Source organism: Erpetoichthys calabaricus, chromosome 10, assembly GCF_900747795.2.
Source record: "Erpetoichthys calabaricus chromosome 10, fErpCal1.3, whole genome shotgun sequence".
In the NCBI taxonomy this organism is placed as follows: Eukaryota; Metazoa; Chordata; class Cladistia; order Polypteriformes; family Polypteridae; genus Erpetoichthys; species Erpetoichthys calabaricus.
In genome coordinates, this window is record NC_041403.2 from 118,588,467 (window position 1) to 118,614,054 (window position 25,588).

At 39.6% G+C, this 25,588-nt stretch overlaps 1 protein-coding gene across 2 annotated transcripts in view; it reads right to left on the minus strand.

The window, feature by feature from the left end:
* The window catches only part of si:ch211-253b8.5 (dysbindin), a 50,929-nt gene extending 32,755 nt beyond the window's left edge, over positions 1 to 18,174 (minus strand). Inside the window, exon 1 of one of the 2 annotated variants that reach the window (XM_028811806.2) lies at positions 17,855 to 18,174. In XM_028811806.2, the coding sequence (XP_028667639.1) occupies positions 17,855 to 17,897 (43 nt within the window). In that variant the 5' untranslated portion in view covers positions 17,898 to 18,174. Of the gene's footprint in view, positions 1 to 17,355; positions 17,381 to 17,854 lie in introns of those variants that run through there. The other variant, XM_028811807.2, reaches the window with a different exon arrangement.
* Between the last annotated feature and the right edge of the window lie 7,414 nt (positions 18,175 to 25,588).

Here is a 25,588-nt window from a genome sequence, read left to right on the forward strand (position 1 = left end):
ATTCCACCTCCATTTTGAATGCATCCGTCACTCCTACCGCAGACCTCACCACAGTCACACTTCCCTCGTACATATCCTGTACAACTCTTCCATACTTCTCTGCCACTCCCGACGTCCTCATACAATACCATAACTCCTCTCGAGGCACCCTGTCATATGCTTTCTCCAGGTCCACAAAGGCGCAATGCAGCTCCTTCTGGTCTTCTCTATACTTCTCCATCAACACCCTCAGAGCAAACATTGTATCTGTTGTGCTCTTTCTTGGCATGAAACCATAATGCTGCTGACTAATCATCATCTCACTTCTTAACCTAGCTTCCACTACTCTTTCCCATAACTTCATACTGTGGCTCATCAATTTTATCCCCCTGTAGTCAATGCAGTCCTGCACATCCCCCTTATTCTTAAATATCGGCACCAGTACACTTCTTCTCCACTCCTCAGGCATCCTCTCACTTTCCAAGGTTCCATTAAAGAACCTGGTTAAAAACTCCACTGCCATCTGTCCTAAACACCTCCATGCTTCCACAGGTATGTCATCAGGACACAATATTAGCAACAATATTAGCTCTGACTATCAGTTATTAATTCAGTGCAGAATATTTGTCTTACAAAGCACAGGAGGCAAGTTAATTACAAAGAAACAGTAAATCCAACGTCGGGAGATGGTGTGAACTTAACAGACTCTTTCCATTCTCCATTTGTTTCTCTCTCCTACAACACATACTGTAGCTGCTGGTTCTGAATCAACTAAATGTTGATTTCTTAGTCATACCATACATTAAAGAAATGTTTGGGCAATTTTGTTTACACTGACATGGTTTATTCTTGAGCTATGTACTGTATATTAAAACAGACAGACCAAGTGCACACATTGAGCTGTTGAGTTGAGTTGTTGAATAGACCAAGTGGGAAATGCTTCTTGTAGCACCTATTAAGATTTCATATTCTTGCTTATGAGAAAATCCAATATAAATAGACAAAAACTATAGAACAGTTTTAGTGGGGGAAAAGAAACATCAGTCATTTTGAACAGGGTTAAACCTAGTAGAATGCCTTAAGCTATTCTACCACCAGCACAAAGTCAAAAAAGGAAGGTCTGTTCTATATAATGTGTAAGTCAATCACCATCATTATCTGTAGGTAATAGTTGAAAGAATGAGATTGTGTGACCACAGAATTTCTAAGCTCATTTTTGTTATATTTCAAGAAGTTAAATATTCTGGAAGGATTACTGTTCCATTTGAACTGGATCTATGTGAGGTGGCTAGAGAGAGATGTTCACTGATTGACCATGCCCTCAGAAACTTGGTCTGTTGTCTGCTTACAACAGCCTTTCTCAAATTAGCCTTGAGAGACAAAGAAAAGAGCAGTGGCACACTGTAGCTTGTAGAGCTAGCACTGAGAAACACCAGTACTATATTCAATATATCTCACCCCTAGCAATACATGGCAGCTGCATGAAGTGTGTGAAGAGGAGCCATGGGAACAGCGCTACCTGACACTTTGAGTAACTGATAAGGAGTCCTGAATGCCTAGAACATGAGGTGGACCAGATATAGCCCACTGCTGGAGAGCCAAAGTGCAGAACATTGGGGTAGGGTTTTCTTTCTCATTTTCCCTTAGAAGGCTTGAGAGTTCCATAAGCAAATATGGAACATGTTATTGAGGGTAAGAATACCTGGAAGGCATAACCAGCAAGTCAACATCAAAACTGCCACTGGCAGAAGTGAAAAGATAATGACGTAAAAGTACATGTTGATGCTTTGTTTAATCTGTCACCATTTTGTTCTTTTCCCAAAAGTACCAAGGTACTGATTATCCACTGCATGTATATGAGGCAATTTGTTTTTGTTCTTCTTGTCAGACAGAATTTGTTCTTGTATGGAAATAAAAGCAGAATGTATTCATTTTAATGAAATATACACACATGATTCATGGACATGTTGCACTGTCCAATTACCTTGAATAAAAAATAAAAATAGAACTTTTACAAAGGCACATGATGTCACTGGGTTAGTAAGGAACCATGCATGGGCCATTTCATCACAGTGTACAGAGCCACACTCATTCATGCGGGGCTGATTCAGAAATCAGTTACTCATGTACAAAGAAGATAATAACACAAAGTCCACAGGATCTGAGTGCAGAAGCATGAATCGCTATGCTAATTAACAGAATGACCATCTCTTTTTATGATAAATCATTTTATCACCATCTGACTCGAATGACCATTTCTTTTTATGATAAATCATTTTATCACCATCTGACTCTTACTTAACATCATTACTGCATTTATCTGCCAGCTACGAGTATGCCACATTCCTTTACCTGCCCTCTGCCACCTGGGTTTGACACTCTGTTCGTCTGTGCTATCAGACCACAATGTCCTCAAAGTAAGAAAAAATTTTATGTCAGACAAAAATATACCATAATGTTTGGGGCAAAGACATATTTTTCCTTGATTTACAGTACCCCTCTGCTTCACAGTTTAAAATTACAAATCAAATAATTCAGATGTGATTAAAGTACACATTACAGACTTTTCAGTCACACCATGTAGAAATTACAACACTTTTTATATGTGGTCCCCCCATTTCAGGGCAAAACTGTATATAAATGTATCAGATATACTTAACAAAAATGTATGCTTGAAGATATGTTCACAGACACATACAATCATTTTATGTTTTTTAGGAATTCACTAAAAGAATACAATTTTAACTGAAATAACCACATTGTGTAGAATACTGTAGGCCCCATTCCTGTATCTAATTTTGCAGCTCAGTTTTGACAGTTGTCTCTCCAATGATCCTCACTCTGTCTCTCGCTCAGCCTTTGGCCTTGTTCATTCCTAGCTAAGTCCTCATCTACTTAAAGGAAGTTTGGCATGCTCTGAACCCATTATTTATTATGCCTTGTGCTTCTGTTTACTTAAGGTTGCATTTATTTTTTCATTTAATTTGCAGCCCTATAGCGAAAGGAATTAAATAAATAAAAATCTTCAGAGTGTAAGCAGATGTTGACTCCCAGCCTTGGTGCCAAATAAAGAATTCTTTGGTCAGGTTTTGCTCTGGAGATTTCAAGTAATGAGAACAGATCCAGATGTTTCCAGTCTGGTCACACCCGTCTGAAATAAGACTCCAGACTGAGAGATGGTTTGGATTCTATCAACACTTTCACATTCCTCTGTTTTTACGGATGTGATGGCTATGAAACAACCAAGACTGAAATGTAAAACGTTAACATGGAAGTGCCCCACCCTTTCGAACTGAGCCCTGAAATGCATTGCATTGTACTGATCCTTTACATCAGTGGTGCTGCTACTTAATCTCTTTCAAAACAATCAGACTCAATAGAGAGAATGTGAATCAGCATTATACCAACACTTTTACATAAGGCGACCAAAAGCACTGTCTGCCACTTTAATAGGCGCAGTGTGCAGACGGGTTTTAACAGGCCGGGCTTTCACATTTTTTTTTTTCCCTCTGAGGCTTCATTGGAGTTCAAATGCATCGTCAACCCTTTCATTTTGAAAAACGACTGAGGAGAATTTCCTTCCATATATTAAAATGTTTGAAGTCTAATTCCAAAAGCTAAATTGATTTCACCATCTTTAATACTATGTACAGCCTCATTCTCTCACAAGAAACTGTACAGTTGGCTGTTTTTTGTTTTTTTTTTGTTAATGCATTTGTTGTGTCATGGATGATGTTCAATAATACTCCTGGATTTATTGCATGATTTTCTTTGTCAGCCTATTTTCCAAGAGATCATAGGGTATTACATCTCTGTGGCTGACAGAAAGACCTCAAATTCAAGATTAAGAAATCGGCTCACTAACAAGGTAGGGCCTTGTCTTTAACTGAAGATGGTGTGTAAACAAGGCAAAGGCAATCTAACAGCCTGAGTGTTATTTTAACACCACTGAGATCATTTATACTGAAAACCTTCAGAGATCAACTCCACTGATGCTAAAGGTTGAGGGAGAGATGATCAAAGAAAAGGAAGCATTCAATGCTCACTAGAAAAAGCTCTTTAAATGAGGAGTATACATGTCTGACACAATCAATCACTCCTACACTTAGCGAGAGACAATCTTGTAACTCCCTATACTGCTAACAAGCCATTGTATAGGTGAAGAACAATATAGCACCAGGAGATAGTTATGTCCCGTATTCAAGTATTTAAGCAAGGATGAGAAGTACAGACAGGACAGAAAAAACATGACCTCCACATTAACAAAGCATCATACACACGTTGCCACTTTTCAGTCCAGACACCAAATAAGATCCTAAACAATGTGAAACACGATTTCCCCCTTGGAAGTCATTGCACCAAAATGTACATGGTAGATGAAGAAATCCATTATTGGCTAATTATATCAATTCACCCTTTGGTTGGTTCTGATGTTCCTAAAACAGAGCTTATGCTTGAGTTGAAGATGGGTTCCCATGTCTACTCTACAGAGCTGATTTTTGGACCATGTACTGAAGACATAATACAAAAATTACACATGATTAGAAGGTGGAAATCATCTTTCTTGAGCTACACTGTAATAAAAACATTACCTATATGTGAAAAACCTGTCTCCCAAAGCAAGTGTTTTCTTCCAATTCAATCAAATTAAATACAAAAGAAAATACTCAAAGTTAAAACGACTAAAATGAACAATGGTTATCATGTCTTGAGACACCATTGGTCTGAATTCTTGCTCTACAAATGGCTATTTAAATGTAGGTTAAATAAGGGAACTAAGATATGAGAATGCCACAAAGACTATAAAGATTTCCATAGGTCCCACCTAACTTGCCGAAATGTGAATGGGTATGAAAAAAAGAATAAGTAAGAATAAGTTTAGAATCAGGGTATCACGGTAGTGGAGTGGTTAATGCTGCCTCTTTACATATCCAGTGTCCTGGGTCTGAATCCCTTGCCTAGTTTGCATATTGTCCTGTGTCTGTGTGTGTCATCATATTCTTTCTGCTTCACCAAATGCTTGGGGGTTAAGTGATGATTCAAAGCTGGCCCCATGCAAGTCTAAGTGAGGGTGTGTGTATGAGTGGGCCAGAAAGTAAACTGGACCCTGGTCTGACATTGCTTCCTACCTTGCACCTAGTGATGTTGAGACAGCCTCCAGCCACCATGGCTCTGAAATTGATGAGGTGAGTTTGAGAATGTTATGTTATGTCCACTAAACTTTCATGGAAGATAATCATGTCGGTACAAGTTAGTGGTGATTTATACATGTTGACAAATATTTGTCAAGACTCTGCATGTTCAATCGAATTCAAAATGGATCTTCATCTACTGCTAATCACTCACAGTTTAACCCTACTTTCAGACTGGGGATAATATTAGCTGAAGATATTATCTGATGATGGATTCATATGAATAAGAACAGCAGGACAAGGAAAAGGAAACATGATCAAAATAGGTATAAAAGGTCAAAAAAGGTTCAGTAAATGTAAACAGAAGCTAAAAGGCAGGTAAGGGAGTATGTAAGGTACAGCCACCATGCTTGAAATCTCAATAAACTGAACACAGCCAAAAATGTTACCTGTTTTTCAAATGCAGCTATACTGGGAATAGAAAATTATCTGAAGTTGAAAATATAAAAGACTCCTAAACTGAAAAGGAACTAAAGGCCACAAGACTGTTAAAATTCACCAACAGATAAGGAAAATTGATACAAACGACCTCAAGTTAATCAGAGTGAAAATGTTGATGCTAGAGTAAGACATATGAGGTAGCAATAGCTATTTAAAAAAGAAGGATGTTCATTTGCTTTTCTGAAGATCATTCCATTTGCCATACTACTGTAAGCAGGTAAAATATGTGTCTATTAATCCATTGGTGATAGAATGAAGTCTACACCTATGAAAATGTACACCATATACCACTGTCGTCCAGGACTGGTCTTATACTTATGTTACTCATACTATATAGAATTAAAAGGAATGGCATTTCAGTCCCAACTTCTTATTCACACAAATCATTTCATTATAACAAAACATAGAAAGAAACACATTAATATGTAATCATTAATAATGCTCTCTGCTGCAAAAATAGCTCTCCATTTTCAAACTTGTTTAATCCAGATCAGGATCATTGGGACCCAAGCCTGTCCTGGTAGCTACCAATCCTGGATCAAGCACAGTTACTCTTACAAAGTTAATTTAATACCTTTAATGTGTTAAAATAGAACAGAACTTTCTCAGACTGGTTTATTCCAGTTCAGTTTACAGGATTTGGGGTGTCAGAGTTTGTTATACCACCACAAGGTGCAATCTAGGAACTATGCTTGAACAGAGCATCAGTCTACTTCAGTGCATTCTCCCACAGGGCCATTTTGGAATTAACCTCACCTCATATATCTTTGGGGGGTGTGGGAAGAAAACCAGCATACCTGGAGGAAAATCCCTGCAGACATGGGGGTAATGTGACAACTCTACATAGACAATGATTAAATTTGAACCCTGTACACTGGATCCATGAGGTGGCAGAAGAAACCACTGCACCACCACATGTAAAGATATAGAACACTGTACATTTGAAAGTCGTGTGAAAGACATTGAGAAAGCTTAAATGGAATGGGCACCCTCAGCCCAAAAGTGCCTCTGTGATTACAGGCTCTTCCTCAGGTCAATCTGACAATCCAGCTTTGGAGTACACTGATATATTTGTCTTATTTGGCATTTCCTTTTGTTTCACTCTTTTAATAAATATCAGCAAAGATGTTTTAAAATCACAGATCTGTTTTTAGCCTCATTAGCTAGAGTCGTAACGTTTATTTTAAGCAGGCTTGTGTAAAGCGGCATTCTCCTTGACAATGCATCAAAATTTACTTGCCTATTTTAAAAATAAGTAATCTGAAAGCTAATATTCCTGTAATCTCAAACCCACAGATCCAAATTTCATCTGACGATTTCTGTCTAATGCAGGCGTAGCTTAATCTGGTGTAGAAGTACGCAGGCAGTACAGCATAAGCCCAAGCATCAAAGTCTCAGGCCCAGACCACATTGTAAGCAGTGTCCTTAACACTGTCACTATCTCCACACACAGGTTTAATGCTTTTTACACTCTCTAGCCAAATATTTTAGGTGTGCAAACTACTGAAGGCTGGTGCCCCAATTAAGGACTCTCCCTCATTAAATTCTTGAGCACTTTGAAATTCTAACTGTGATCCCTTAGTTAGCATTCCATCTACATTACAGGCTTCCCAGGAGACAAAGTGTAACGTTCAAGTATCCAGCATTGTGAAGAGAGGAAAGTAGTTCAGATCTAAAAGCAAATAAAAGAAACTAAGCTCCCAGACATAGCGGCAGCAATATTATTCATGGATCAGGGCCTTCACTGATCTGTTTTAGGTTGGCAAATAAAATTTGTAAAGCCAAGAAGATACTGTCAATCAAACTCTGGTTTCACACTGCAGACGTTAGTCAGTCTTTCTCCTGAAAGATTGAAGCCTGATTCAAATTTCTTTTCTAGTTTCCTCACCCTGGGAACTGCAAAGTACCCAGCTGGGAAGTGTTCCAAAAAATCCCACTATTTTTAATCACCAGTGGTTGGGGTAATAAGGCAGTCATTTGTGCCAGTCTCTGTAACACTTCTGTTGACAATGACCTCATTATGAAATGGCACTAAGCTGCTCAACAATGGTCATTTACTGGAATCCATTTGCTTCTAGTCACCATTACCTCTCATTATTCCCCTTTGGATAGTTTGCTGCCCTTGTGAAACCACAAACATCTCAGTTTGGTTAAGTTAACCCCCTTATTTGTGGCACTGACTAACATCATAGGTAACTGGAAAGCTTTCAAAAAAAGTCTTTTTAAGAATTTTTTAAAAGAACCGAAACATTATAGATAGATAGATAGATAGATAGATAGATAGATAGATAGATAGATAGATAGATAGATAGATAGATAGATAGATAGATAGATAGATAGATAGATAGATACTTTATTAATCCCAATGCATTGAGGAAAAGCTGTGACTTGGCAGGGAAAGACACTTTCTGATAATATTGAAAATAATTAAATGAAAGAAAAGAGCTAAAGATTAACCAAATACAGGTTGTTTGCTTCAAGGGTAGAGCAGTACGATGGTAACATCTCTACCTCACAAACCAATAGTCATGGCTTCAGATAATGTGGGGAGTTTCCACATTATTCCTCCTACAGCTTAAAGATATAAATGCAGGATTAATTCTGCTGTTATGAAGTGTACTGTAGTTGTACCCTGCAGTGCCCCGGCATCCAGGTTTGGGTCCATCTTCATATCTGAATCTGCCAGAGTAGGCTTTGCTTTTACTTACTTTGTAACTAAATAAGCAGGTTGAGATATTTGCTATTATTTCATATTTCTCTGCCACCTACGCCCAAGAAGAAATGCAAGTTTAGGATGCAAGATTTCTGTACTCATACATACTGTTCATATTCACAGTAGAGGTGAGGACCAAACCTGCGAACGTAGTCTATGACATTTCATCTCACTGCCTGCATTATAAATGGGTGGTCATAATGAATGGATCATTCCAGATTTGTGGATTATTTTGTTCAATTATGAGTTGTTAGGTGACAGCACAGCTTACCACCATCTGATAAGGACAATTGGTTTTCCTTTTTAGGGTTATGGTGGGGAAAACACAGCCAAAGTGTGACAAACAACTTCTGTTGCACTTACACTGCCAGGTTTTGTTTTGCTTCAGATGCCTCACAGATTAAAGACTAGATATACAAATTAGAAACAAAATTTTACAAGTGTACTGGAATATTTTCTCAAAGACAACTGTTGATAAAAAACAGATCTCAAAATGCTTTGAGAAACCAGTCAAGGCCCACTTAACATCTAGACTCTGCCCCATATTGGATCCATTCCAGTTTCCTTAACATCCTGATTGTTCCATCAATGACCATATACTGTAGTCACTACACTTCACTTGAGCCTAGCACACCTGGAGGGTAGAAACATGTATAAGTGGATGCTATTCTTAGAATTCAGTTCAGCATTCAATACAATTAACCCTCAGCACCTTTTGGACAAGATTACTCTCCTCGGCTGGGAATCCCTCCTCTCCTTTTGGATATTAGACTGGAAATAAGTTGAGTTGGAAACAATACATTAAACACAATGACAATTGTGCCAGGTACAGTATGAACCGCTTCATTAAGCTTGCAGACAACACATCAGTGACAGACCTCATAAATGTTGATAACGAAATAGCTTACAGAAAGAAGGTCAAACAACTTGTGGGCTGGCGTAAAAACAATAACCTGACCCTGAGTCTTGACAAAACTAAAAACATCACTGTTGACTTCAGGAAGATCTGTTCCACCCACCTTCCCCTCTTTATCAACAGCTCCACTGTGGAGTCAGTCAGGAGTACAAAGTTCCTGAGAATGGAGATAACAAATGATCTCTCCTGGTCTCCACACACCTCCTCCCTACTCAAGAGAGGATAGAAGCGACTGCACTTCCTGTGGCACATGAGAAGACCTTGCCTCCCCAATACCATCCTCATTTATTTTTACAGTGGCAGTACAGAGAGGGAATTGACCGCCTGCATTTCTGTCTATACTCCCTCAGACCAGATTTCCAAGCAGAGAATAGTGACAGCACCTGAAAAAGAATCACTGGGACATCTCTCCCTCCCATATGGATACAATACAGCAAACACTGCCAAAACAGTGACACCAACATGATCAGAGACCACATTCATCTCCACAATGGACTCTTTGACATTCTGCCCCCTGGAAAGCAGTATTGAACTATACAGTGCTGAGCTGCCAGATTTCATAAACGTATTGTCCTACAAGCCATTAGACTCATTAAGAATGATGAGTCTGACTATACAGTACTAATCTGTTAATAGAATACAATACATACAGTAACTCATCTTGGAAATTCTCTGTTTAATCATATTACAGTATTCTAGTTGTTACTCAGCCTATTCTTGCATGTAATATGTTCAGGTAACATAGTTTCCTTCAGCTGTGCACTGCTGTGAGCGGTTTCGAATAATGAATAAAGTTAACATTGATCTTGGAATTGGGCTTATTCAATATGAATGTGGTGATTTTCATCCAAAAGGCAAGGTTAGGACTACTGTGGAACTAATGTCAGGTCTTGGATTTAAGTCCCAGTCTGGTCTCCATCGATGTTGTGTTTACACTGTGCCCTTTTGTGAAGTAATCTTTGTTCTTCATGGTTTCCTTTATCTACTGATGGTTGCCCTCAACACCCCAAAACATGCAGTAGACTGCATTCTCCAAATTGGCCTTGGCATAAGTAACTGGGTGTGGGCATGTGCACAAGTGTGCTCCACCAGAGACTGGCATACACTAGATGTGTGAACTGGGGTTCCCTTTGAGGGACTGTTGTCTTGTCTAGATTAAACTGAAGCAATGTGCACCCCAATGCTTTATGAGGGTTTATAAGCATTTACATTGGGTAATTATTGTAACATGCCAGCTTTCTGGCCCTGTATACTCTTAAAAATAATGGTTCTAAAAATGGCATTTTGCTGGGTTGTGTAATTTCTTGTAGAAAACTTTAAATTCAAAGAAGGGTTCTTTGTGTATGAAATTTGATCTTTAGAGGGTTGAAAAGGTTCCTAAAACAGGGTACATGGACAATTTAGAAATGTTTAAAATATAATAGGCCACATACAGTAGCTGGATAATACAGATCAAAAATGATTCTCCAATGGCATCACTCTAAAGATCCACTTTGGCACCTTTATGAGTGCAATATAAAAAGGATACTTAGAAAAATAAAGGATATGCAGATGGATGTATGGTATGTTTCTGTGCAGTTAATAAAACTTCAACTCATGACACAGTGATGGCAGCAATAGTAAAACAATATGCAGTCAGCATTAACAATTCCCCAAATGCCACATTTTCAGGTAAAGTCTTACAGCTCTGTAAGTTGTCTCCAACTTACATTTGAAGAGGACTTCTAAAATCTTCCTTTTCACATATAAATTTATAAATTGCTTAGCCCCGCCTCCCACTTTACAGAATTTACTACAGAGCATACACTGCGAATACAAGAAGCCAGACTTCTTAAAATTCCAAGCATTGCATACAGCTAAAGTAAAACAGCAGAGCTTTTACCGACAGGAGTTCTAGTTTCTGGAATAATGTGCATCTCAATACTACAGAGACTCTGTTGGTCTCACTATTTCTTTAAGACAACACAACCTTGTTAGAATTGCTGCTGAAGTTGTTCATATTACCTTTAATCCACTTAAATCAACTTACTTCACATCCTTCCCATTTTCTTTCTTTTCTAAATGTCCCTCATTTCCCTTGGCATCAACCCTTAAAAGTAGACAAGAGACATCGCCAGTGCCAGAACCACAGTCAGTACAGATTAAGATTTTCTTTTTTTCCTTTGTTTTTGCTTATTTTGCTTACCATTTATTTTCTTCATACTGTATATGGTACCTGGGAACTTCATTTAAAAATGACAAATGATGCCTTTAGTTATAGTTTTATTATGTAGAGTTTTACATCTTATTAAATTTTACTTTGTTTTAAACTTTATTTCTCAGCTCCCCACAACTCTGAATAAGGATTAAAAAGAGTTTTAAAATGGGATGGATATCTATAAATATATTCAGGGCTTTGAGCTGTCACTAGTGAGCACACAGCATAAAAAAACATTTGAAAGGAACAAAAAGTAAAGATTTTTATTTCAAACAATTAACTTTCCTTTTATGTGTTTTTTTACTAAGATTTAATTGCTAAATTAATTGGTAGGAAATTACAAAAACAATGAAAGGAGGATACATTTTTCCATAGCTGACTATTAGGATATTCCTTTACCAATATAGTTACAGTGTAATAGCATGTGCTCTTATTAAGTGCTGTGAAGGAGCGTTCAAAATCAATGATTCTGGAGGTGATAAATACGGCTGTGTCATGACATTTCATTGATTACTCAAAGAGTCAATTTGAACATATAAACCTCTGATTGTGGTGAAGGGCTGCATCAGGAGTGGGCAGGAGGAGGAGTATAAGAACCTCATCAAGGACTTTGTTAAATGGTGCGACTCAAACTACCAACACCTGAACGCCAGCAAAGCCAAGGAGCTGGTGGTGGATTTTAGGAGGCCCAGGCCCCTCATGGACCCCGTGATCATCAGAGGTGACTGTGTGCAAAGGGTACAGACCTATAAATACCTGGGAGTGCAGCTGGATGAATAATTGGACTGGACTGCCAATACTGATTCTCTGTGCAAGAGAGGACAGAGCCAGCTATACTTCCTTAGAAGATTGACGTCCTTCAACGTCTGCAATAAGATGCTGCAGATGTTCTATCAGACGGTTGTGGCGAGTGCCCTTTTCTATGCAGTGGTGTGCTGGGGAGGCAACATAAAGAAGAAGGACGCCTCACGCCTGGACAAACTGGTGAGGAAGGCAGGCTCTATTGTAGGCATGGAGCTGGACAGTTTGACATCCATGGCAGAGCGACGGGAGCTCAGCAGGCTCCTATCAATTATGGAGAATCCACTGCATCCACTAAACAGTGTCATCTCCAGACAGAGGAGCAGCTTCAGCGACCGACTGCTGTCACTGTCCTGCTCCACTGACAGACTGAGGAGATCGTTCCTCCCCCACACTATGCGACTCTTCAATTCCACCCGGGGGGGCGGGGGGGGGGGGGGGGTAAACGTTAAAATTATACAAAGTTATTGTCTGTTTTTACCTGCATTTTTATTGCTCTTTAATTTGATATTGTTTTTTTGTATCAGTATGCTGCTGCTGAAGTATGTGAATTTCCCCTTGGGATTAATAAAGTATCTATCTATCTATCTATCTATCTATCTATCTATCTATCTATCTATCTATCTATCTATCTATCTATCTATCTATCTATCTATCTATCTATCTATCTATCTATCTATCTATCTATCTATCTATCTTGTGCCCCATTAACAATTTGGTGGTTTTGGTCTTATGTAATACCATCCTCCCTCAGGTGTTTTATTGTTATTAAGTCTTGCTAAATTTAAGATACAATCGCATACAATTTTCAGACCTCCATTTTTCTTATATGACTAATTTCATAGAAATTACTGTATTTAAAAAGCAAGGTGACTTCCTATGAAGTCAGTAAACGGATTGGGAGAGCATGGGAGGTCATGAGACTGCTGGAAAGGGGTGATAGCTCCTGCTATCCATGCAAAAGGACGAAGGTCCAAGTCTTTACAGTCCTGGTGCTTCCTGTATTGCTATATGGTTGCGAGACATGGACGCTACCCAGTAACCTGAGACGAAGACCGGACTCCTTTGGTACTGTGTCTCTCCGGAAAATCCTTGGGTACCATTGGTTTGACTTTGTGTCGAATGAGCGGTTGCTCATGGAGTCCTGAATGAGGCACATTGCCTGCATTGTGAGGGAGTGTCAGTTACCACACTACGGCCAGGTGGCATGTTTCCCCGAGGGTGATCTGGCTTGTAAGAATATCATTGTTGAGGACCAGAGAGGCTGGACCAGGCCAAAGGGTTGCCCACGTAACACCTGGCTGAGGCAGACAGAGGGTCATTTCCGGAGGGCGGGACTGGACTGCATGTCTGCCTGGGGGGTTGCCAACCAGGATCCTGAGTTGTTTCTTTGTGTAGTGGGTGCGGCAACGCACTGTACCAGTGCATGCTCCTGACTTGACTTGACTACTACTGACATCTGTCACTGTTAACTTTGACTTTTCACTCTTACATTTATACATCATATTTCAATTGTTCAATCTGGCATTAAAGGAAGTAAATCAGTTTTGTCCTTTTAAAAGCTATTCTTCTGCTGCCATTTTTGCCATGTCATACTTTCTAGTTAGAATGAAACAGCTTTGGGTTAAGAAATCCCAACACCATGTGACCTTCCATTCGCATAACTGCTAGCTTCACATGGCTGACAGGCCCACGTGACTCAACCAGAGAGCTTGATGACCAGTAGCCACCCACTATGAGAAGGCACTGAGGTAAAACTTAACTATTAAGGGGTCCAGTATCCATTTGACCAATCTGAGATTCAGTCTGAATAGTCAGCTATTTGAAATTACAAAGTTTCAGAGACATTTTTTCTAGGCAGAAAATGAAATCAAATAACTCTGTAAGGATTGTTGTCACCAAGATTTGTGGGAATATTTTTTCTTTTTCTATCTAAAGGCAGAGTTTATCTGCTAGAAGATGTGTTCCTCATAGACCAGCACTGAACCATCTGGGAGCAGGTGTGGTCCTAAAGGCTTCTCAAATTTCATTATACTACATCATGAGGTGTACATCAAACTCCACTCCTTAAGAATTTAAAGTACTTTACAAGTAACCCAAATGCCCTGACAATTCACAGAATTCAGGGAAGACACAAAGGAGGGTTTGTGTTTCTTCACTTTTCCAACTGTAATGCCTAGTTAGATAATTTTAAATAGTATCCAACCATTCAATTTATTTATGCTACCAATCTTCAAATTGCCCAAAATAGCCATTCGTATTTGAGGTTTTTAGCCATTCACTTATGTTCAGTTAGAGTTATGGGATAAGTGCTGACACTTATTCATTGCTGAAGAGATGAAAAACAGTCTCAAAGCATGATGTCATACCATTGAAGAAGAAGAAGAAAAGAGTGGCTTTGAAGGATGACTTCTGCCCTGGCAGTTTGGTTACTTTTTTTGTGCTAGGGTGCCGTAATTACTGAACAATTAGTTCAGTTCTTTACTGTCCTTTTGCTGTCAGTTTCAGGTTTGGTTGAAGACAATATATGTGAGTATTCTAATGGATGAGACTTTGAAGAATAAAAGAACAGCACCTATGAAAAGAAAAAGGGTAGAAACGGCTTACAAAATCCCAGAAGAATGGTTCCTAGCAAATGTTAATACTTAGGTTCTACAAATAAGTCCTTGCAAAATATGCATCAGTTTCAAAAGTAGGTAAGGTTAGAACTCAGTTAGGAATAGTCCACAGAGTTTATAATGTTTCAGTGGTAAGGGCAAATTTTAACTGAAATATAATTTGCATACAATGTCAACATAACTTTGTAGTATGTTTTGGTAGTATGTCACCAAAAATACTTACTACTTTTAAATCTCCAAAAGCCATTTCTTGCTGTCTTATTTTTTTATTGTCTCTTGTACTAACATATATTGCCAACCTGAAGTCACCTTGCATGCCATCTCAAGTGAAGAATGCACTGACTTCTGCTTCACAGCTTTTCTTTGTCAGAACTGTAAGCTGAGGCACTATCAAACTAAAAACAAAAAATCATCGTATAATAAAATATGCTAATAACTGTTCTGGCGGCAGCTCTGCATGCAACTCTTACAAATCAAAGTGGTAGAAACAGGTGAAAGGCAGGAATTTATCCACATGAGAAACCAGGCTATCAAGGGTATGCAGCATATTCTTGCTTTCAATATAGTGCTGTTTCGAACATCTTCAGACTACAACGAGAAACTCTTGTCTGATACACAGAAAGAACAAGCAAACTCCACATAGCAGGCAATTTCAGTCTGAGAAATACCTACAAGGCCAGAAGACTCAAATAAATATTCAGTGTAAGAACACTCCTACCCCTCAAAAACAATAAAACGTCCCCATTTGCACTATACTGGATAAAGCCTAATCAGAAACCAGATGGCTGGGCGTTCTGATAAAAAGTGCTACATTTTTTTCACCTAGAATAATTTTTTTAAATTAGGTTCAAAATCTGTCCATCTATTTCTAAATCAAATCTTTATCCATGATCAGTTTCAACAAAAAGTTTGAATAATGAGCAAAACAAGACTCTAGAGAGCAAATTTGAGTAAGAGATACATAATTTAAGGTGACCAGGAAGCTTCAATACATTGTAATAAATGTAATACAGATTAAACCTAATACATATTAAACTACATATTTACTTAGCATTTAAGTGAATATGATTCAAGTACAAAAAACAGTCTTCCAATATATACATTTATTTGTAAGACATAATTGAACAATGTACTACTGAACAATTTACTAATAAAATATTTTGGCGGAAAATAAAACACTTTATAAATCCTTGTCATCATCCAATCCAGCTGAGATCATAACACCACACAACATAATGTTTTAATTCCAGCTGCCTGTGTAATATTTTAAGCTTTTCAGAAATATATATCATGTCTACTTCCTTTTACACTGACAATTACGTGTTACACAGGATTACGTGTAAAAAAGTGGAAGTTTTAAAGTTTTGCTTCTAAAAAAAAAATCAAACACTTAATGTTTTATTTAAATCTTTCTTCATGCAATTACTTTGCAACTCCTGCCCTTCTAGAAACAAAAAATGAAAGCATCACGTGTCAAAAAAAAAAAAGCTCAGTCGATTAACTCAAATAGACCATAAGCAAATGCGAGTTGAAAAAATGAATTCACAAAGGGGTGCAGTTCACGCACACTTTAGGCTGGGTAGATAGAGTAGAGCGGCAAATTTCCAGAGACATCCTCATAATGTTAAGGCAGCACCTTTGTTTTTATACAAAGACAGCAGGACTAACAAAAAAAACCATATTACTCACTAGTAAAGTATGGCGTGTGAACTGACAAGTGACTGAACTGCAAAGTGAGTATAAAGTTATTACATATTAACTCTAGAGAGAAAAAAAAGATTAACCATTGTAAGCCATGAAAAGTCACAATACATTTAATTTTTCTTGCAAATTTCAGGCATCACTGTTCTTCTGTGTGACAGAGTTATGAGTTAAATACCACTGAAAAAGGTAAAGCAAAACATTACTAAAGCAATAAGAATCTTCATCGTTACTGGATGGCCCCTAATTAGGGTGCAGGTTTTCACATACATCTAAACAGCAGAACAGTGTGCCTTGTATAAGTGAGTTCCCTAAAAAAGACCGGCAGCCTACATGTGTTTTCTTTAGTCCAACCTGGATAACTCAATTTATTAAAATGATCCATCAATGGATGTAACTTGTGTGAGTCAGAAAAGAATATAGCCAGCAGCATATTCCCTTCTTCTAAAAGACCACACAGAATGTAGCCCTACTGCTGGGCAGAGTTATTAATCAAATGTATTTTATTCCAAGTTTTATTTTTAGTCACCATTTTCTGCTTCTATATTGTAGTTGTTGTTTATCAGAGTTCAGTAAAAGAGAATGAAAAAATATCAATTCTGTGTTGTTATTACAAATTTAAAGTATAAAGCTGAACAAAGATTTGGCAAATTATAATGTCCTTTCTTGCTGATTGCTGGCTTGGCTTTTCATAATAGTCGATTCTGTTTAGTTTTACTTAGCATCAGTGAATGAATGATAAGCTGGCCTACCAGTTTCAGAAAGTGTTCATGCCTTGTCCTGACTTTTCCACCTACCTCCAGTCATTGGTTTTATGGTGTGATTTCCATTCACCCCTCTTTGTAATTTTCCCAGTCTCAAGTTGTTGCTTTCTAACAATACTTGTTTTATTAAAAGAAACTATTAAACCCAGAAAGAGGGCCAAGTCAATCTGTTAAACCAATCAACAAGGATCCCAAAACACTCATCAGAAGAAGGTAAATCAGAGTACTGCAACTCCCTGGCCTCTAGTTCACCTTTTCTTTTAAATGAACCCTGTAAAACGATTCACTGAGGAGCTTTACAATTTAAAATCTGGCTCAGGCATCAACAGCCAAACATCTCACTCTCAGCTGACTGAGAGATTCTCTTTTCAGCTTCCTGGAAAGGCTTCACAGCACTGCAAAAACTCTGGGTTTCTTACATTAAACAGGCCATCATTTAGGAGGTGATAGGTCATCCTCCTTGTGACTGATGCCCTCTGGGCCAGCCTGAGATCTCCTCTGTAAATATCAAATCGGACATGGCAGTACTTACAAGGCATCCGCTTGCTGTGGCTGTTCGATCCTGGAGAGGACATGACTTCTCCGAGTCGTTGCTCTCCACTGAACTCAGAAGAAAGACACCAGCAGGTCAATTCAAGGAAGTCAGAGTTTCAGGACCAGTGCATCTTCTGAAGCATGTGATAGGGTGAGCTAACCTGATCCTCTGGCCGCTGACTTTTCCCTTGCTCAGGTCTGGGAGAATTAGCAGTAAGCGGCTCGGCTACGAAAAGCCTCCCTTCTGAGAGCGCAGCTCGAGCCAAGTGGACACACGCAAGGGAAGGGCTGCTCTGTGTGTGCATGCGTGTGTGTGTGTTGGGGGGGGGGGCGGAGGAAGATTTTTTACATAAGGCTGCGCAAGATCAAAAGCTGCCAGAGAATGATGATGGGAGAGAGAAGGAAAAGGAAAAGAGAAAGAGAGTGATGGATATGTGCTACTCGGGTCAGACCATTAATGCTGCTGGGAAAAAAATGCAATAGTCAGGGGAGGAGTATGCAGTTCCTGAACCAAATAAATGCAGCCCATTCATCATTTTGTCATCCTTATTAAGACCCAGCATTCTCGTAAGCATTCACTTCTTGTCAAGTGCATAGGTTGAATTAATAAAAATGAAAACTGCAGCAACAGCTGAAGACAACAAAGTACAACAATGTTCTGATTCAAGTTGGGTTTCCTCAGTACCCTGCCAAAAATGCATTCCTCCTAACTAATTTAGGATATGCAGTTAGATTTTTTTCTGCAGCATTCTGATTTAAAAGAGGAAGCGTTTAGTATTATTAGATGTTGATTTTAGTAAACACTGCTAGCAGGCACCAACATTATATAATTTTCTGGTGAAAGCAGGAGGAGTCTGACTCAAATGAGGCAGCAGTTCAACCCTTTCAGTCACTCATACCAACTTAAAGCTGATAGTTAACCAAGCACACGCATATTTGCAAAGCAAAAGGTACCCAGAGTTCTTGATAACATCCACACAAACATGGGGAGAGCATGCTAACTCCACATAGACAGTGACCTGAGTAGTAATTACACCTAGGTCTATGAAGTGTGTAGTGTCACAGTGCCATCCTTTGGCCGCCATCACTTGTTTCAATTACAGTTAGGTGTTGTGCTGATTACCAGTAGGAACTGTTTTCAGTGTTTACTTTGGCCACTTATTTATTAATCAATAATCCTTCATCATGCCCAGCTAATATGTAGCTGGGATCATTGAGTACTGATTTGTATATTAAGTTTATATGTCTGCTATTTTGATTCACCAGTTTCATTGTTCCATGAAGAACAAACCCTGGTGCATGGGTCCAATATCATTAATTATTGTTTCCTGGGTCTGAATTAAAGTTCACTGTTTAGTGATCTTTGCTTTATGTTTTCAGAGACAAGTTTTTTCATTCAGGGTAACTAAAATCAATAATTACTGGTTACGTGTACACTGACATGCTTGTCTAGTAAGCATTAGCTGTCAATTAACCGTAAACACAGTTTTTGTATGTCTGATTAACGTCAGACACGGATCTGAGAGTTTAATGACTTTAGGCACTGATTAACCTGTCCATTATCATTACACATTTAGGTACAATTTGCTTGTGAATGAGTTTCAGGATCAGGACTTCAGACAATCAGACACAAATTCTTGTCTTTTGTGGAAATGTACTTATTACAACCAGGCATTCTTTAATCATTTTTCATTGTGAACAATACTATAACATAGACACTGTTAATTAAACTAGGGCCCAGGGATTCAGTAAAAGACACTAAGCCTGTGACCTAACATTTGCATTCCAGCAGGGGAAAATAAAAGAATAGATCATAGTTGCTTAAACCTTTAAAATCTCTGCACAAAAGACCTCATTAAAGGACAGGAGCTGTGCCTGGGCTATTATCTTTCTGGTTTAATGTATATTACTGACAAAAATGTAGAGAGAGAAAAAAATATGAGAAATTTCAAGATGAAATAAAAGTGAATGGAGAGAAAAAACTTAATAGGGCAGAAAAAAACAATTTAGAACTATTTATAAAGTGTTCAACACCTATACTCCCAGCTAGGAATATCACTTCACGGTTGAAAATGAATGACGTCATGATTTTATGACACACTGAGCCACAAAACGGCTCTCATGAAGGTGTTCTGTAGGTTCCAGGAAATCATGATGAAGCTTAAATTTTTCTGATACTAATGCAACAGCTTCAATACTAGGATCATGATAATAATTACAATATTTAAAGTACTTGGAGCAGAAGAAGAAGAAGAAGAAAAACATAAGGTAGGATATTGCGCTAAGCTGAATGTAACTGGGGCGGCATGGTGGTGCAGTGGTAGCGCTGCTGCCTCGCAGTTAGGAGACCCGGGTTCGCTTCCCGGGTCCTCCCTGCGTGGAGTTTGCATGTTCTCCCTGTGTCTGCATGGGTTTCCTCCGGGTGCTCTGGTTTCCTCCCACAGTCCAAAGACATGCAGGTTAGGTGGACTGGCGATTCTAAATTGTCCCTAGTGTGTGCTTGGTGTGTGGGTGTGTTTGTGTGTGTCCTGCGGTGGGTTGGCATCCTGCCCGGGATTGGTTCCTGCCTTGTGCCCTGTGTTGGCTGGGATTGGCTCCAGCAGACCCCCGTGACCCTGTGTTTGGATTCAGTAGGTTGGAAAATGGATGGATGGCTGAATGTAACTGTTGCCAATTCGCAACATAATCAAAAATAATATTGTAATGACTGCCAAGATCGAAAGACCAAGGCAGACACACCAAATGAGAGTAAAGCGTGGAATCAGGCACATTTCTCTTCTTCTTCTTTCGGCTGCTCCCGTTAGGGGTTGCCACAGCGGATCATCTTCTTCCATATCTTTCTGTCCTCTGCATCTTGCTCTGTTACATCACCATCACCTGCATACCATCTCCTGCATAGATAGATAGATAGATAGATAGATAGATAGATAGATAGATAGATAGATAGATAGATAGATAGATAGATAGATAGATAGATAGATAGATAGATAGATAGATAGATAGATAGATAGATAGATAGATAGATAGATACTTTATTAATCCCAAGGGGAAATTCACATACTCCAGCAGCAGCATACTGATATAAAAAAACAATATTAAATTAAAGAGTAATAAAAATGTAGGTAAAAACAGACAAAAATTTTGAATAATGTTAATGTTTACCTCCAACAAACCCCCAACCCACCCACACCCCCACCCCCCCACCCCCCTCAAGGGTGTAATTGAGGAGTCGCATAGTTTGGGGGAGGAACGATCTCCTCAGTCTGTCAGTGGAGCAGGACAGTGACAGCAGTCTGTCACTGAAGCTGCTCCTCCGTCTGGAGATGACACTGTTTAGTGGATGCAGTGGATTCTCCATAATTGATAGGAGCCTGCTGAGCGCCTTCTCATGTCCTCTCTCACCACATCCATAAACCTTCTCTTAGGCCTTCCTCTTTATCTCTTGCCTGAAAGCTCTATCCTTAGTATCCTTCTCCCAATATACTCAGCATCTCTCCTCTGCACATGTCCAAACCAATGCAATTTCACCTCTCTGACTTTGTCTCCCAAACTTCCAACTTGAACTGACCCTCTAATGTACTCATTTCTAATCCTGTCCATCCTCGTCACACCCAGTGCAAATCTTAGCATCTTTAAGTCTGCTACCTCCAGCTCTGTCTCCTGCTTTCTGGTAAGTCCACTGTCTACAACCCATATAACATAGTTGGTCTCACTACCGTCCTATAGACCTTCCCTTTCACTCTTGCTGATACCTGTCTGTCACAAATTACTCCTGACACTCTTCTCCACCCATTCCACCCTGCCTGCACTCTTTTCACCTCTCTTCCACAATCCCCATTACTCTGTACTGTTGATCCCAAGTATTTAAACTCATCCACCTTCGCCAACTCTACTCCCTGCATCCTCACCATTCCATTGACCTCCCTCTCATTTTCACAAGTGTATTCTGTCTTGTTCCTACTGACCTTCATTCCTCTCCTCTCTAGAGCATATCTCCACCTCTCCAGGGTCTCCTCAACCTTGTCCCTACTCTCACTACAGATCACAATGTCATCAGCAAACATCATAGTCCATGGGGACAACTGTCTAATCTGTCAAACTGACCATCACCATTGCAAATAAGAAAAGGCTCAGAGCCGATCCCTGATGTAATCCCACCTCCAACTTGAATGCATCTGTCACTCCTACTGCAGACCTCACCACAGTCACACTTCCATCGTACATATCCTGTACAATTCTTACATACTTCTCTGCCAGTCCCGACTTCTTCAAACAATACCACAACTCCTCTCAAGGCACCCTGTCATATGCTTTCTCCAGGTCCACAAAGACGCAATGCAATTCCTTCTGGCCTTCTCTAAACTTCTCCATTAACACCCTCAGAGCAAACATCACATCTGTGGTGCTCTTTCTTGGCATGAAACCATACTGCTGCTCATTAATCATCACCTCACTTCTTAACCTAGCTTCCACTACTCTTTCCCATAACTTCATGCTGTGGCTCATCAATTTATCCCCCTGTAATTACCACAGTCCTGCACATTCCCCTCATTTTTAAATATCGGCACCAGTACACTTCTTCTCCACTCCTCAGGCATCCTCTCACTTTCCAAGATTCTATTAAACAATATGGTTAAAAAACTCCACTGCCATCTCTCCTAAACACCTCCATGCTTCCACAGGTATGTCATCTGGACCAATGGCTTTTCCATTCTTCATCCTCTTCATAGTTGTCCTTACTTCCTCCTTGCTAATTCATTTCACTTCCTTATTCACTATCTCCACACCACCCAACCTATTCTCTCTCTCGTTCTTTTCACTCATATGTCTCTCAAAGTACTCTTTCCATCTGCACAACACACTCTCCTCGCTTGTGAATACGTTTCCATCTTTATCCTTTTTACCCTAACCTGCTGCACATCTTTCCCAGCTTGGCCCCTCTGTCTAGCCAATTTGTACAGGTCCTTTTCTCCCTCTTTAGTGTCCAACCTCTCATACAACTCATCATACACTTTTTCTTTAGCATTTGCCACCTCTCTCTTCACCTTGCGCCTTATCTCCTTGTACTTTTGTCTACTTTCTGCATCTCTCTGACTGTCCCACTTCTTCTTTGCCATCCTCTTCCTCTGTATACCCTCCTGTATTTCCTCATTCCACCACCAGGTTACCTTTTCCTCCTTCCTCTGTTCAGATGTCACGCCAAGCACCCTTCTTGCTGTCACCCTTACTACATCTGCTGTAGTTTCCCAGCTGTCTGGTAACTCTTCACTGCCACCCAGTGCCTGTCTCATCTCCTCCCTAAACTCAACCTTGCAGTCTTCCTTTTTCAACTTCCACCATTTGATCCTTGGCTCTGCCCTTACTCTCTTATTCTTCTTGATCTCCAACGTCATTCTACAGACCACCATCCTATGCTGGTTAACTACACTTTCCCCTGCCACCACTTTGCAGTCTTCAATCTCTTTCAGATTGACTCTACTGTATAGGATGTAATCTACCTGTGTGCATCTTCCTCCACTCTTGTACATCACCCTATGTTCCTCCCTCTTCTTAAAATACGCATTCACCACAGCCATGTCCATCCTTTTTGCAAAATCCACTATCCGCTGACCTTCTTCATTCCTCTCCTTGACACCATTACCTACCCATCACCTCCTCGTCTCCTCTGTTCCCTTCACCAACATGTCCATTGAAATCCGCTCCAATCACCACTTTCTGTCCCTTTGGTACACTGTTCATCACTTCATCCAACTCACTCCAAAAATCTTCTTTCTCATCCATTGCACACCCAACTTGCGGGTCATATGCACTAACAACATTCATCATCACAACTCCAATTTCCAACTTCATAATCATTGCTCTGTCTGACACTCTTTTCACCTCCAAAACACTCTTGACATACTGTTCCTTCAGAATAACTCCTACCCCGTTTCTCCTCCCATCCACACCATGATAGAACAATTTGAATTCACCTCCGATCCACCTGGCCTTACTCCCCTTCCACTTAGTCTCTTGCACACACAATATATCATCCTTCCTTCTCTCCATCATATCAGCTATCTCTCTCCCCTTACCAGTCATACTGCCAACATTCAAAGTTCCTGCCCTCAGTTCCACTCTCTTTACTTTCCTCCTCTCCTCCTGCCTCCGGACATGCCTCACCCCCCTTCTTCTCCTTCTTCTTCTTCTTCGGCCAAAAGTAGCCCAATTTCTGCCAGCACCCTGTTGACTAACAGTACTGGTGGTGGTCGTTGTTAACCCGGGGCTCGACCGGTCCGGTATGGAAATTTGTTTTGTTGTCCGCATATTGATTTGGCAGAATCTTATACCAGATGCCCTTCCTGATGTAACCCTTCCCATTTATCTGGGCTTGGGACAGGCATGAAGAAACACACTGGTTTGTGCATCCCCTGTGGCTGGGTTGGTATAAGTCACATTTATTAAACAAATGATCCACAGTTGTACTTTCAGAAGAATCATCTTCCTGCCGTTATGACCACGGGAAATACCTTGTAAAGTAAGAGTTCTTTATTATTATGTATTCTTGCATAGTTTGTGAAGTCACACTTATTCTTCCAGTGTTCCCAATCATTTTTCAGAGTGACAGGACATGTCTGTTTCCATGATCTCCCCTTAATTTCTGCAATGCTCTATTTATCCAATGAAGCAGGAATCTCCGCCTGCTTTCTTGAACCTTGAGGAGCTTGGAAAGTGTAACCTGAATATTTCAGGCCTCAGTGGACCTCTGTGACATTTAGCTGTCAATCACCTATCCAGCCCATTCTATCTTCAGAGTAATATTCTGGCTACAACAAAACAAGGTGTGTGTTGATACTGGGATATCACTTGTGATTAACATTTGCATGCTCATCCACACTTGGGGCAATGATCATTACATTGATTTACCTGAATGCTGCTGGATTTAACATTACCTCAGTCACACAGAGTCATAAGGAAATATATAAATGTGTATTATCTCATGCATTGTAAGGGCATCCAAAGTTTGGTGAAACATTTGAGAAATGCTTGGTTGTGACACAACTAAAATCTTCACTGTTGCAAAGCTGTACTTTTAACATAAGGTTACCAACATTTTTATTTTGGATGATAGTGCGTGGCTTCTTCACGTAGATGGAGCAATCACATAATGTACACAATTTGTTGCAAATGTTGCACCATCGCTGTCCAATCTACAGTATGTCTTTTTACCAGTTCATTGTTGTCCAGAATTTCCAAAATATTCAGCCTTTCCAGGGATGAATGTGCTAATCTCTGCTTGAATGCCATCTTCTAGCATCTCCTAGCCAGTTAGGACAGCTCACAAGCTCTCCTACAGTACATTCTGATGAAGTTAGGAGTAATTTCCTAAATTAGGAACATTGGCAAAATGCTTTTATGCAGCGGGGAAAATAAGCATTGAACACGTCAACATTTTTCTCAATAAATATATTTCTAATTGGGTTACTGACATGAAATTTACACCAGATTTCAGTAACAACACAAGTAATCCATCCATTTTCCAACCCGCTGAATCCGAACACAGGGTCACGGGGGTCTGCTGGAGCCAATCCCAGCCAACACAGGGCACAAGGCAGGAACCAATCCTGGGCAGGGTGCCAACCCACCGCAGACACAAGTAATCCACAAATACAAAGAAATCACAACAAATAAATCCATAAATTAAGTTATGTGTAATATATTGGAATGACACAGGGAAAAAGTATTGAACACA